The sequence below is a fragment of the Triturus cristatus genome, chromosome 8 (assembly GCF_964204655.1).
Source record: "Triturus cristatus chromosome 8, aTriCri1.1, whole genome shotgun sequence".
Lineage (NCBI taxonomy): Eukaryota > Metazoa > Chordata > Amphibia > Caudata > Salamandridae > Triturus > Triturus cristatus.
Window position 1 is genome coordinate 295,010,975 of NC_140591.1, and position 15,151 is coordinate 295,026,125.

Consider the following 15,151-nt stretch of genomic DNA (forward strand, 5'->3'; position numbering starts at 1 on the left):
ATATCAGTTTGCAGAACGGGGAGTATGGGTGGGGCGGTAAGGAATCTAACTAACTAATGTTTCTTACAGATATATCGTCACCGAAGGTAAGTGACTTGTTCGTCTGACTACGAGTAAGGGCGATTTTAAGGGAAAAAGGGGTTTTTAGGAATTGCCGTCCTATGTTTGGGTTGTAAACTTGGTGTCCTGGTCCCATACAATATATGCGAATGCACTTGCACTTTAGTTACGTGGTTTTATTGCCCTGCCTTGTATTGCTGGAGACATCAAAACTATGACCTATTTGAGAATTGTATAATTTATGCTCTGTTGCACGCTGTTATTATTATGCCAACCACAGCCATTTTTATCTTCAAATTGTCCCATTCGAATGTTGCTTTTAGCTCAGAATGTATTTAACTATGACTTGTGTGGCTGTATCATTTATGTTTTTGTATTAACCGAAACAAAGAGAATTTGATGATGATGATGACTCAGGGGTCCCTCCCAGAGGAGGGGCTAGACAGAGGGGAGGATACCCTTATGTACGTTGTCCAGTTTTGCACAAGAGTGGGTGCCAAGAACTGGAGTATTCAAGGATGATGCCAAATGTGCCCTTCTTAGTAGTCCGGTGGTGCTGACAAGCGCCTCCATCCCAACTCAATACATTAAGGCCTCTCTGGGAGGTGGTCACACCTCCCTGCGACAGCAAACCTATTGTTCTACCTTCCCCTGCTCGAGCTTGGCTCAGCAGTAGGAGGGCCGAATCGTGCCTGTGGTCGGCAGTAGCACTAGCTTGCTGTCAGACCCTGAAATGCTGGTTCCAATAGTACAGGGGGGCCCCCGTACATGGGATCATACTTCCAACTCTGGAATCGGTGTTGAGGTATGAGTCCAACATGTTTGATACCAAACATGACCTGTTTCGGTGCAGCCACTATATCGTTAGACATCTCGTATTGACTGTTCTCCACTATATGTATTAAAATGGCTGACCACACTTACAAAGCCTGGAGAATCGACTCTGGGATTTGTAGAGGTGTCAAGCTCAAGCAGTGGCACCCTCATACTTACAACCAAGCACCCTGCCCTCTGGACTGAAGAGCCTGCCATTGGGGTGACTTATAGGTGTTAAGTGCAGTGGCCTCAGATATAAGGTAACTTGCATCTGTCGTGAGAAATGCATGCACCAATTCACACGGGCTGCAATGGAAGGCCTGTAGTCACAGTAAGTGGACTCCCATGGGTGGCACAATAAATGCTGCAGCCCAATCGGAGACCCCTGGTGTACATATGCCCTGAGTACCTTAGTATCATATACTAGGGACTTACAAGGGTACACCAGTAGCCAATTGTGGATGTACAAAAGTACTTACCATTGTCAATTTGGGGAGAAAGCACAGTGACTGGGGTCCTGATTAGCTGGATCCCAGTCAGACTAGGTCAAAAATCAATCAATCAATCAAGGCATTTATATAGCGCACTACTCACCCAGAGGGTCTCAAGGCGCTAGGGGAGGGGGGTCTGCTACTGCTCGAACAGCCAGGTCTTGAGTTGTTTCCTGAAGGCGAGGTGGTCCTGGGTCAGGCGGAGGTAGGTCGGGAGGGAGTTCCATGTCTTGGTGGCGAGGTAGGAGAAGGACCGTCCCCCTGTGGTGGCTCTTCGGATGCGGGGGACGGTGGCGAGGGCGTGGCCGGTCGATCGAAGCTGGCGTTTGGGAGCGTAGAAGTTGAGGCGGCTGTTGAGGTATCCTGGGCCTTGGTTGTGTAGGGCTTTGTGTGCGTGGGTGAGGAGACGGAAGGTGATTCTCTTGTTGACCGGGAGTCAGTGCAGGTCTCTCAGGTGTCCGGAGATGTGGCTGTGACGGGGGATGTCCAGGATGAGTCGTGCTGAGGCGTTCTGGATCCGCTGGAGTCTCTTCTGGAGTTTGGCGGTGGTTCCGGCGTAAAGGAAGTTGCCGTAGTCCAGACGGCTGGTGACGAGGGCCTGGGTGACCGTCTTCCTGGTCTCGGTGGGGATCCACTGGAAGATCTTACGTAGCATGCGCAGGATGTTGAAGCACGACGAGGAGACGGCGTTGACTTGTCTGGTCATGGAGAGGTAGGAGTCCAGGATGAAGCCCAGGTTGCGTGCGTGGTCTGTTGGTTGGGGTGCGCTGCCTAGGGCGGGGGGCCACCAGGAGTCGTCCCAGGCGGAGGGTGAGGATCCCAGGATGAGGACTTCCGTCTTGTCCGAGTTCAGTTTCAGGCGACTGTTCTTCATCCATTCGGCTACCTCTTTCATCCCTTCGTGAAGGTTGGCTCTGTCGGTGGCGGGGTCGTTGGTGAGGGAGAGGATCAGCTGGGTATCGTCGGCGTAGGAGATGATGTTGAGGTTGTGCTGGCGTGCGATGTCTGCGAGGGGGCTCATGTAGACGTTGAAGAGGGTTGGACTGAGCGAGGACCCTTGAGGAATGCCGCAGATGACTTCGGTGGCTTCAGATCTGAACGGGGGGAGGCGGACTCTCTGTGTCCTTCCGGCGAGGAAGGAGATGATCCATTCCAGTGCCTTCTCCTGGATTCCGACGTTGCTGAGTCGCTGCACTAGTGTACGGTGGCAGACAGTGTCGAAGGCCGCGGAGAGGTCTAGGAGGATGAGGGCCGCTGTTTCTCCGTTGTCAAGCAGTGCTCGGATGTCATCGGTGGCTGCGATCAGGGCGGTCTCGGTGCTTTGGTTGGCTTGGAAGCCAGACTGCGAGAGGTCGAGGGAACCGTTTGTCTCGAGGAAGGCGGCCAGCTGCTTGTTGACGGTCTTCTCGATGACTTTTGCAGGGAACGGGAGCAGCGAGATGGGGCGGTAGTTCTTGAGGTCGGTGGGGTCGGCTGATGGCTTCTTTAGTAGAGCGCTGAGTTCGGCGTGCTTCCAGCTCTCCGGGAAGGTCGCGGTGTCGAAGGAGGTGTTGATGATGTCCCGCAGGTGGGGTGCGATGACAGCGTCGGCCTTGTTGAAGACGTGGTGAGGGCAGGGGTCGGTCGGAGATCCGGAGTGGATGGAGTTCATCGTGCGGACGGTATCTTCGGCGCTGATCGGGGTCCAGGCGCGGAGGGTGGTGGTGGGGGGCGGTGGTTCGGTCGTGGCGTGCGTCGGTTGAGTGCTGAAGCTGTTGTGTATGTCCGCGATCTTGTTGTGGAAGTAGGAGGCGAGGGAGTTGCAGAGGTCTTGCGAAGGGGTGATGTAGTTGTTTCCGGCGTTGGGGTTGGAGAGCTCTTTGACGATGTTGAAGAGTTCCTTGCTGTTGTGTGCGTTTTTGTCCAGTCGTTCCTTGAATGCAGTTTTCTTGGTTGCGTGGATGAGTTGGTGGTGTTTTCGGGTGGCGAGCTTGAGGGCAGTCATGTTGTCCGGTGTTGGGTCTCTGTGCCAGGTTCTGTCGAGGGCTCGGCAGTCCTTCTTGGAGCTCTTGAGTTCGTCGGTGAACCATGGGGCTTTCTTGCTGCCGGGTCTGCTAGGCGGGGTCCTCAGGGGGGCGAGGTTGTCTGCGCAGTCGCTGATCCATTTCGTGAGGTTGGTGGACGCTTGGCTGGGGTTCGTTGCGCTGGTGGGTGGGTTCTTGCTCAGGGAAGTCGCGAGCTGGTCGGCTGTGATCTTGTTCCAGCTTCTGCGTGCAACCTGTTGCTGTTGGTAGTGGATCGTGGTCCTTTTGAAGGTGAAGTGGACGCAGCTGTGGTCCGTCCAGTGGAGTCCGGTGGCGTGGCTGAAGGCGATGTTCTTGCTGGATGAGAAGACTGGGTCGAGTGTGTGTCCGGCGTAGTGGGTGGGGGTGGTCACCAGCTGCTTGAGTCCGAGGTTTGCGAGGTTGTCCAGCAGGGTGGTGGTGTTGCGGTCGTTGTAAAAAACATACTGACACCAAGCAAAAAGTTGGGTAACCATGAAAGAAGATCCCACACTAAGGATAGGGGAACTCTCTGTGGAGAAAGGGATCAAACCATTTGAAGACATAAATTGTAGATTCAACCTTACTGAAACAAATAGATTTGCGTGCCTTCAAGTGCAATATCTCAGTCAAACCAGACACATCACTCTCTATGAGATGGCTACTTACCAATAAAGATAATAAAAAATATGATGGTAACCTTGCTATTTTGATATCACATCCCAGCCAGAGTACACTCTTGTGACCTCAGAAAGATGAAAGATGCTGAAAAGATTGTGGCCAGAGGGGGGGGCACTAATTCATCTACCGTCACTGTAACTCCATAACTCCATCTGTACTTAAAGCAATTGACACAGTGTTCGATAAGTATGTACCAAGGTTTGCAGCATACACTGTATTGGATTTACTGAACAAACAAATATTTTTGCTTCACTCGAATAGTGGAAAACAAATCATCCTGGGTTTATGCACCGCAAAAAAAATGCTGGTGGCAGTATGGGACAAAACTAGGAGTTTGAAACTGGTAGAATGGCATTGCCGACTAAGAAATCTAGTTACTGGTTGAGAGTAGTAAAACCCTTCTCAAGCAACAACCACAATCCTTGTTGGGGTGAGCCACAAAATATACTAAATTAATCTGTGCTCAACCCTCTGGTAGCTCGGCACAAAAGCAGTCTGGCTTAACTTAGGGTCAATGTGTAAAGTATTAATGCAGCACACAAATAGTAATAGGTGAAAATACAAGAAAAATCCCAAACCAATTTAGAAATAAATTGCATACATTTTAATAAGCAAAATGAGAGCAAAATGTCAAAAATCTAAACGATAGAACTGGAGATATGCAATTTTAATGTTTTGGGTAGGTATAAGGCCTTAAAGCCCAAAGGGCCACTCCCGGTCATCTGGTTGTGCTAGATCAGGGAAGGTCACATGTTCAGGCTGACCACGATGGAACACGGGCCGAATACAGGGACCAAGTTAGACCGGCTGAAAAAGTTACCTTCTCAAAGTCCGATGCAGGATTTCTCCTTTACTTGTAGAGGAGTGCACTCTGATGATAGCTAAAGGTGTAGGACCTGACGAGGTACCTCCTGGGATCAGGGACTCACTCTGGCAGAAGCCACCAGTGCTAAAGCAGGTCACTGATGCCAGCCAAGGGTCTAGGACCTGAGTAGAAACCTTTTGGGTGATCAGGGACTCACTCTAGCAGAGGCAAGCTGTGCTCAGGCAAGTGCAGGCATGTCCAGTTGCAGCAGGTTCGCTGGGGAGTTGTAGGGAGGTTTCTGGAGTTTGTTGTGTACCTGTATCTCAGAACAGGAGGTCAGCCAACTGATCCTTGGAGTCACTCAGATAGCCTGGGTTGAATGGAGCAGCTCCCTCTTCCTTCGCTGAGAGCAGGGCAGGTCTCAACCAGCAGGGTAGTCCTCTGAGGAACAAGGCATGTCTCAAGCAGCAGGGCAGCCCTCTGTGAAACAAAGCAAGCCTCAAACAGCAGGGTGGTCCTTTGGGGAACAAGGCAGTTCTTCTGTAATGTCCGCAGGTCCAAGAGTGTACTGAACAGTGGCTCAGCAGGTCTAATATTGTTATGTTATGTATCGTTGGGCTATACCCTAAGTCTACAGATTTAGACCCAGTAACACAAGGACTGAGTTCACTGGGCTATGTATGAGCAAGAAGGATCTTGTTGACTTCAGGCCTGCTCCCTGCCCTGCTTCACAGCTGAAGATGTGCATTCTGGTAAACAAAACAGTCCCTCTCTCAAAGACGCCATGGTGTTCAGGAAACACATCTTTTGTACTTAGAATTTCACACTCAAGCATCTTTTACTAATAATGACACAATGTATGTTTAAAAACATTTTTTGCAATATTCTAAGAATTAGTACATGGGCTATGATCACAGACAATATGAAGCAGATTGCTAATATTAGGCTTACTGTGAGAGTAAACACGACAAACATTTGTATCATGGTTCACTGCTCCAGGTTCCATAATTCCTACACCTTCCCTTATCACTCACTACTCACTATTCTGAGAGAACAGAAATGAGCTAATATTGATTACGGAGGGGAGTGTTGTAATGTCGCTCTGCATATCTGCCATACAGAGAGCTTCTGGGTTGTCGGACCTTTGGCTGGCAAGGCAAGTAAGAGGGAGCCTTCTGTGATCAGAGTTCAGCCAAAATCGGTTTCAGCTTCATAAATCCAATCTAGATCCAGGAAGGACGGCAGCAGTTCATCAGGAATAGGACGTCTCTCCCTAATCTAAACAGTCCGATCTCAGTGTTTTTACACAACAAAATCACCAGTTAATAATATAACTGATTAATAATGTCAAGCAGGACAGAAACGCGGTACACAAACCCAGCCAAACCCTGTATTCTTTAGTTGTGTCATCTATGTGCACATATCATTGTCATATCTTTTATATGTATCAGATGACCCTGAGACAGAGATATTCTAGGGCATTTCGACCAGACTTATGTCTCGTATGCTGCTGATAAACAAGAAAATGTTGTTCAATCAAGCTGCATGTGCACTTGTGTCATAAAAATGTGTGAAATAGCTCTTTTAAAACTGACAAAGGGAGATAACTAAAATCAGGCTAACACCAAGTACCTTTAAAAAAAAATGGTGCAGGAATGTGTATCAGCCTCCTTAGTGCGCCAGTGGATATGTTATGCATATAGCATACGTTAAAAATAATCTAATCAATAATTTGACAAAAAAGTCATTTGATATCAAAAGGATTATAAAATATAAGAACATATAAAAGATACGTTAAAGCATAAACTATGCTTAGCACTCAATAAATTTCATGATTATTTAAGAGCCTTGCATGCTTCAAACTGGAAGTGCATTACATTTGCATCAAAGGAACATGATTACTTGTAAATCCTTGCTCGTTTAATGCTATTGAATTTTTCAAATTATATATATATATATATATATATATATATATATATATATATATATATATATATATATATATCAAACACAAAGTCTCCTGTTACCGGAGCCCCCGACCCTACAGGGCGGCCTCTGTACAATGGGCACGGAGCAGCCCATCAACTTAAACAGCAGAGGCCCATTGCTGGAAAAACGGCATTTATTTCAACATCTTGCAGCGCAGATTCCTTCCATTCACCTAACGTTTCGGCCACCATTGGCCTTGATCACAGGTGGAAGGTGAGATTCAAACTGCCAAATGCGCTCATGCGTGCTTTTCAAAGTTCTTTTGCATCACGTGGCTAATTGAAAAATACAAGTCCCACAGTGCACCGCAGATTTCATATGAATATGTAGACTGGAAGTCCTCATTTCATTACTCAGCATACGATGTTGATACCTGAATGGAAGGAATCTGCGCTGCAAGATGTTGAAATAAATGCCGTTTTTCCAGCAATGGGCCTCTGATATATATATATATATATATATATATATATATATATCATTTTTTCCCTCTACTGTCTCTCCGCTATCCTTCTCAATCCAAATAACTGACGAATATCCACCACTCAAATTACTTTCATATTTCACTATACTAATTCAACACTAATCCTTTACGGGTACCGGAATAGTGTGCTACTCACCAAAAAAGCGCTTCAACACCCCATCAGGGGTAACAAGCGCTATATAAATGCAAACCTTTTTTCCTCTTCCATCCCTCAGCGATCCTTCTCAATCCAAATAACTGACTAATATCCACCACTCAAATTACTTTCATATTTCACTATACTAATTCACCACTAATCCTTTATGGGTTCCAGGAGAAGTGTACAACCTGCTGAAAAAGGGCGTCAATGCCTCGTCAGGGGTAGTAAGCGCTATATAAATGCAATTACAATACAATACAATACAATGATAAAAGTGGTCATATATGGGCTGATAAAAGATACATTTTGTCAACACAAGCCAACAGGCATGATATGTCAATAACCCAATTATCAAAAATAAAAGCGCCTTAAAATTGATTAAAATAGGACCAAAGCATGAATGTGCGAATGCACCGCTTGATGGGCACGCCTTCAGGCAGGATAGGGAAGAATTAGGGAACAAGCATTGGTAAATGTAATAGATTTCTCCTATGTGGTTAATAGGCTGTTTTTTGTAAGTTGTAGCTTGGTGAGCAGTTGTGCAGGTGAGCAGTTGTAAAATGTAAGTTACTGAAACTCTGTTAAAGTGTTATGACTTGTTTGAGAAAGGTAATATATTGTGCTGTTACTGGTGATACTATAAAGCGGTGAGTACCTGCCCTACATAAGTGGCATAGTTGTAAGGAAAGTGGGAGAACTTGCAAGCGATTTGTAGCCTATTCACCGTGGTCTACGTCAGCATCTTGTGTAATAACAAATAAGATGCATGCTTATTTATCGCCTTTCTGTTGCAGGAAGAGAAATTAATGGACCACAAGCTTCAATTGCAGGTATGAGTTTAAATTAAACTATAATGCATATTTACTGTAGACCTGTACATATTTGAGCAAAGGAAACCTGATTTTAGTGGTTAGAATGAAATAGCTGTAATTATTATCCTTGAAGAGAAATTGGTTTCACCTATCTTTGATTTCATTTGCGTTTATACAAATATTGCGTAGATTTTAAGTGATATGGAATAGTATGCCTTTCATTAAAAAACACTGAATTTTCAATTTGTAGTATACCAGTTTAAATGTGGTGATTAGCTGCTGGATGTAAAACTGTAAGGGGTGTGGTTGCTCCAGAAAATCTGGGGCCATGCCAGAGTTTCAGTAAACCAGCATGAGATAAATAATCATACAGGTAATCTAAATATGAATATAAATATGAATCATTGACAGTTGTTATCCTGAAAATCTGCCATGAAGGACCACATGGACTACAAAGAAGACCCCTCCGAAGGAGTCAAACTGAAAAAAATAACTAGTGGTCCAAAAATCACACATAGATGCACTGATTAGGATGCACAGCATGTGCATAAATAAAGATGTTAAAATAAAGAAAGATTTCTAAATTCACCTCAAGCACAACGATGGGAGGTTGAGTACCCTGTAAGTGATCAAGTAACCCACCACATCCTTCAGTATAATCAGGATCCGCAGTGCGGTACCTCTGGCCATTATTGGCCTACTATGACGAAACAGGGTGCTTTTTTCTGGATATTTTCTAGGTCCTGTGTACTACATTGTGGACCCCTATCCTATTTGCATGTGGTGTCTAGGCACACACCCTGACTCCGAACTGTGCGGCTCATTGTCTCTGCAGGAGTGCCACATGACACTGTTTGCGGTACAGTGGTCGACAGCCCCTTGTCAGTCACAGTCCTCTTCTTCCTCCAAGGACCGCTCGAGGTCCAGCTCCTGGAGTCCGTCTTCCTCGCTGTCGCCTGGTAAGTCACACCATAGGCGGTTGGCACCACGGCCTTCCCCAAATTTACGGCGTATGCACAATCCTGACACACCTCCTTTTGCTTTGATCTCTGAGTCTGAGTGAGTGTCTGTTCCACGGAATACTATCTCTTCCTTCATTCCATTTTTGTCTCTCAGACTCCCTCTGGCATGCCTCTCAGCGCCAAGGAGGTTGGTGAGGCCTCGACTGACTCCACACCGGTGAGACCTTCCTCTGTGTCAGCAAGGCCCTCTGAATCCGTGCTTGACTCTTTATTGGACCCGGTGTACAGCCCTTCGTGGGTTCCGAACTGTGACACCTATATTGGATCCGTTGGTGTCGACTTTGACATCGACTGCACCAATCGTCTCTACTTTAACTCTTCTCCTTGACACCGAGGTGTCGACCTCTTCGGGTTACCTTCCTCTGCTTTTGGAGGAGCCCCCTGCTTTTTTCACCAAGGTGCACTGGTATTTTGGTGATGTGTTTGCTCACATGATTGAGCCTCCTCTGGATTTCTATTGGATCTCTAATCGTGGTGACGCTAGTGGCCTTGATACTTTGCCATCCTTGGACCGGTTTTCTCCTCCTTACCTCGCTTCAGAGATGAGCTCGGCTTTTCCTTATATTTTGCGGAGAGTTCATGTAGTTCTGAGGCTACAGCCTCCTCCTGTTGAAGTGGCCATTGATTCCCCTACTTGGGGTGGTTCAGCAGGGCCAGCTGAGAACTGAGCCTCTGACTTCCTTCAGTGAAACTCTCTTTGGTACTCTGTTGGGCACTTAGGCTAAACCCGTTTCAAAGGCCTCCGTGGAGCGGTCTATAGCTCATAGGCACAACCCTGCCCCTGGAGACCCGCTCTACTTTTCCTGTCAGCCTACTCCACAAAGCTTTGTGGTTCATGCCACTACAGCCTCCCCCGACACTGGCGCCGTGCCTGACATCCCTCCGGACAGAGTGTCCAAAGATCTGGACACTTTTTACCAATATCTCTTTTCCTCTACCAGCTTCACTTTGTGGTCCCTTACTACGGCTTGTGTTTTGGGCTGTTTTATCTTATGTGTTGTGGGATTTGGTCTTGTGCCTTCTCCTGTCCGTCCCTGATGACTCTCGCGACACTCCTGCTCAGTTGATCCAGGATGGCTGTGAGACGGCTACATTACTGATTTGTTGTGGCATGGATACAACAGATTCTGTTGGACGGGCCATGGCCCTTTCAGTAGTCGGCGTGCCTGGTTACATAGCTCCGGCTTCTCTGAGGCTGTTCAGTCGACTTGGTGGACATAACTTTCGATGGTCAATATTGGTTTGGCTTTCAAGCTGACTCCGCTTTACGTAATTTTCGGGATAATCAGAGTCTAGCAAAATCTTAATACCTGATTGCCATACCACCCTCTCCCCCTCCCCATACTCGGTCGGGCTGGGAATGGTCTCCTGCATTCCCTTCTGCGTGAGTTGTTGGCTGCTGCTTCTTTTCACTCGTCACCTCCGTGTGGCATCTGGTGTGCCCCTGCTCCAGCAGTTATTTTCTTTCAATGCATTCTTATCCTGTCAATGACAGGGTGTGGTCCCTGCTTGTTTTTTGGGACGCATCTTAATTTTTGACCCTGTTTGGTGTCTACGCCAGAGGCTGCATGGTGCTATCTGAAAGAAATATGTTGGTTAGATTCCTTACCTTAGAATTACCCCCAGGCGTCAGACTGGATCCGGAACGTTTTTTCGTCAGCAGTACCTCAGCGTGTTGGAAGGTGGCGTCGGTCGGCTCCGTGTCCGTCGTCGTGTCGCCGGGATGACATTGCGGCAGCTACTTAGAAGCCGCCCTCGTGCGCTGACGTCAGTTCTTTCTTTTTCCTGCGCAGATCCGGGAACAGCGGTACCGCAGTCATTTTTTGACTACGTTTTTCTTGACTTTTGTCGACTTCTTGTTTCGAGTTTCCAACTCCGAACAGGTCCGCGAGGGTTGCCCGGTTTCAAGGTCTGCGGTTCCTGTAACCGACTGATGTCATGACAGATCCGCCCCGCGTGTGCCTCTTTTGCCTGGAGCGCGACCACGACCCCAAGTTGTGCTCCGACTGTCGGTCGATGGCGCCGAAGGCTTTGCAGGAGTGGTACCGAAAGCTGCTTGAACACCGACTGTCGGCTCCGTGCCACTCGAGGTCCCGGTCGAGAGGGAGGTCGAGGAACCGGTCGCGGAGCCACCACCATTCCGGTTCGAAATCATGGAAGTCTTTGCACTCGGGGTCAGGTAAGTCGAAGCATAAGAAGAAGTCGAAGAAGCATCGTCGCTCTTCGACTTCTCCCTGTCGGTCGGCCAATCCGACGAGGCACGCGGGTGGTGCCACTCCCGTGGCTCCACGAGCGGAGCCCGAAGGGTTGACTACGAGCTTTCCTCCCTTTCCGGGACCCGGACGGACCCCCGCCCAGTTTTGTACGTTCTACAAGGTGATGTATGCCATCTTTGGGCGGACCGACCCCGCCGGCGCGCCTTCGTGCCCCGCGGACTCCTTTAGGGAGCCTAGGTCTTCGCTGCCGGTGGCTTCAGCCCCGGCGCCGCAGGCCCTACTCGGATCCAGGACTGGATCCGGATCGGCGCCGGTTGACCTCGTTACACCTCCACCGGCGCCACTCCCTACAGCACCACTACCGCGTTCGGCGCTGGTCGACTCCCCCACCAGCGTCAACCCAGGCCTCCATCTCGACGTGGACACGGAGCCGGACCAGTGTTGTCCGATGCTGGACCCTACGACGGGTGGGGTTTTTGTGCCCTTTTTCACTCCTGGGGTCCCTTTCCAACAACTGTGGCACCCAGAGAATTATGAGATGGACTGGGAGGGGTCAGGTGACCCTTTAACTGACCAGTTAGATACTGAGCAGGACTGGAGAGAGGAACTGGGGGATGCCACTGGTCTTGATACTTCACCCGACCCTTGCATGTTGTCTCCCCCTAGCGTGGCTACGGAGGAGGGAGCGCCATAAACAGTGGTGTTGCGTAGGGCGGCCGAGGCTCTCAACCTCGAGCTTCCTACGGTGGCGGTCAGGACTAACTTCGTGACTGAGGTGCTTCAACCGGCGGCGAGCTCTTCGGAGCCCCTGCTGCCGTTTAATGAGGCCCTCACCAATGTCCTTTTGGGCATGTGGGCCAGGCCCAACACGGGGGCTCCCGTGGACAGGATGATCGCCCGACGCCACTTCCCGGCTCCGGGTGACCCCACTTTACTCTCCCAACATTCCACCCCAGAGAGCTTGGTGGTCCAAGCCTCCACCTCCAAAAGCGCCTTCCCTACTGCTCCACCAGAAAGGGAGTCCAAGAAGCTGGACCACCTTGGCAAGAAAATGTTCTCTTCTGTCAGCTTAGGACTGTGGTCCATAAACACTGCATGTCTCTTGGGCCGTTATTTCCACTCGGTGTGGGATACGGTGGCGCAGTGCTGCCTCAGTGTCCGGAGGAGGCCTGGGCAGTGCTCTCCCAGGCTGTTGCAGAGGGAGGGATGCAGCAAAGTTTACAATCCGTTGTGGACCGAACACCGCCGACTCTCTGGGCAGGGCCATTTCAACGTCGGTAGCGCTTTGTCGCTACGCCTGGATGAGGTCCACTGGCTTTTCAGGGGATGTCCAGAACACATTGATGGACATGCCCTTTGATGGCCGTCTCCATTTCGGCGACAAAGCAGACAACGCACTAGATCGCTTCAAGGACTCACAGGCTACGGCCAAGTCCTTGGGCCTCTCCACCCATGCACAGTCTGCTTTTCGCCTCTTTCGTGGCTACAGAAGGGGTACCCCGCTACGTCCCACCCAGGGCCAAGTTATCCCACGTTCACATGGCCGGGGACGTGGACACAACCGGCGTGGTTCCAGGGGCCAGCAGACGTGCCAGTCCACCAACCCCCCCCCTGCTGCAGCCTCTAAAACATCCTAGGCCGACCTCTCAGGCCCATCAAACGCCATTGGGCGTCAGGATTCACCATCACCTCCCCCACTGGCGCACCATCAAGTCGGACGGTTGGGTTTTGCAAATAGTCCAAAGGGGCTACTCCCTCCCCTTCGAGACTACCCCTCCAGCCATGCCACCGAGATACCACTGCATGTCGGAGGATCATCTGGCCCTTTTCCAGCAGAAAGTTGCGGCCCTCTTGGCCAAGGGAGCCATCGAGTGCGTTCCTGTCCCAGAAGTAGGTCGTGGTTGTTACTCCCACTACTTTCTGGTCCCCAAGAAGGAAAAGGGCCTGCGTCCTATCTTGGACCTCAATGACGTCAATCACTTCCTCCGGAAGGAGAAGTTCAAGATGTTGACGCTTGCTCAGGTCTTGTCAGCCCTCGACCCGCAAGACTGGATGGTAGTGTTGGACTTGCAGGACACTTATTTTCACATCCCCGTCCTACCGGCCCTCCGGCGTTACCTACGGTTCACGGTAGGCCACGAGCACTTTCATTTTACCATGCTCCCCTTTGGCCTTACCAGCATCCCTCGGGTGTTCACGTAAGTGATGCCCGTGGTCGCGGCTCATCTGCGCAGATCAGGGGTTTCAGTCTTCCCCAATCTCCATGACTGGCTGTTGAAAGCGGGATCGCCCCAGGCAGTCGTCTCCCACCGCCACACAGCGGCCGACCTCCTGCATATGCTGGGGTTCTCCATCAATGTGCCGAAGTCACACCTGATTTCCTCCACAATTCTGTCCAAATTACATTTCTACTCATTTTGAAGCTCAGTCCCCAATTTGACCTTTTAACTGGTACTTCTGTCACTAACCCATATCTCCCACTAATGAATGAACGCCAGAAGAGCAAATTATAATCTACCATAATGAAGTCTAATGGCCTGAACTTCAAAGCCCTTTCAGCAGTGTGGATCCAAAAGCTTTACATTAAAATGGGTGTTAAGCATTTAAATCCTGAATCGTTTTGCAAATATTGTGATGTCTATCTTATACTGTATATAATATGTATTTTTTTTTTTTTTTTTTTTTTTGTTTTTGAAATAGTTTTTATTGAGCAACAATTCGGTCACAAGTATGGGCCTACAACCACCCGGGCCGGCCGCTAGGTACATAAGGAAATATACACACATCAAAGTTGCAATCCGTCCCCAGGGCACTGCCCCGCAGTGGCTCAAGATAGGTCTCGAAGAACAGCAAGCGTCAGTCCAACAGTAACAGAAACAAAAGAAAAACAATAAAAACAAAAGGCGAGTTACGAGGGATACCAGTGCGGTTCAGGCTCCCCCCGGGAAACTCCAGTCAGAACTTTTGAGCAATCCGCTAAAGAGAGGAGTACCGGGAGGCCGGGGACGGAGGGGGGGGGGGAAAGGGGGGTCAAGGAAGATGAACGTCCCTATGTAGTTGTTACAAAATGCGCCAGGAACCGTCGAGGGTCAGGGGGACATGGCGATATCAGTGTCTACCAGGGGGGGCGCACAGATGCCTCCGCGATACGCATTCCATTGGCCCCAAATTCTACCCCATGCCCCCGGCTTGCCACGGGCCACATACACTGTCTTCTCCCGAAACATACACCAGTCCATATTCTCCTTCCATACTGACACGGTGGGCGGCCGTTGAGCGCCCCAAAGTTGCGCTATATCCCTCTTGGCAATCATGTTCCCTAGGGCCGCCCACCGAGTCTGAGCCGCGTTGTAATCATTGGGCTCCCACACATTCAGGACACAGCGACGCACCTCCGGCAGCAGTACAACCCCGGTGACCTGTCCCATAACCGTGTGGACCCGGCGCCAATAGTCCGCCACCTCGCGACACTCCCAAAGGATATGAAGAAAGGTGGCGCTGAGCCCGCAGCCTCGTTTACAGAGCCCGTCGTCGGAAAATCCCATCGCGACCAAGCGCGGACCCGTAACATACACCCGATGGAGAATCTTGAGCTGTACCAACCGGAGACGAGCCGGA

General features: G+C 49.6%; 1 protein-coding gene across 8 annotated transcripts in view; it reads left to right on the plus strand.

Annotated features, from left to right (window-relative positions):
- PARP4 (poly(ADP-ribose) polymerase family member 4) overlaps nt 1-15,151 on the plus strand; it is a 2,159,601-nt gene that overhangs the window by 1,319,286 nt on the left and 825,164 nt on the right. For all 8 annotated transcript variants that reach the window (XM_085621544.1, XM_085621545.1, XM_085621546.1 and 5 more), the window contains exon 32: nt 8,278-8,313. In XM_085621544.1, coding sequence (XP_085477670.1) covers nt 8,278-8,313 — 36 coding nt within the window. The remainder of the gene's footprint in view (nt 1-8,277; nt 8,314-15,151) is intronic.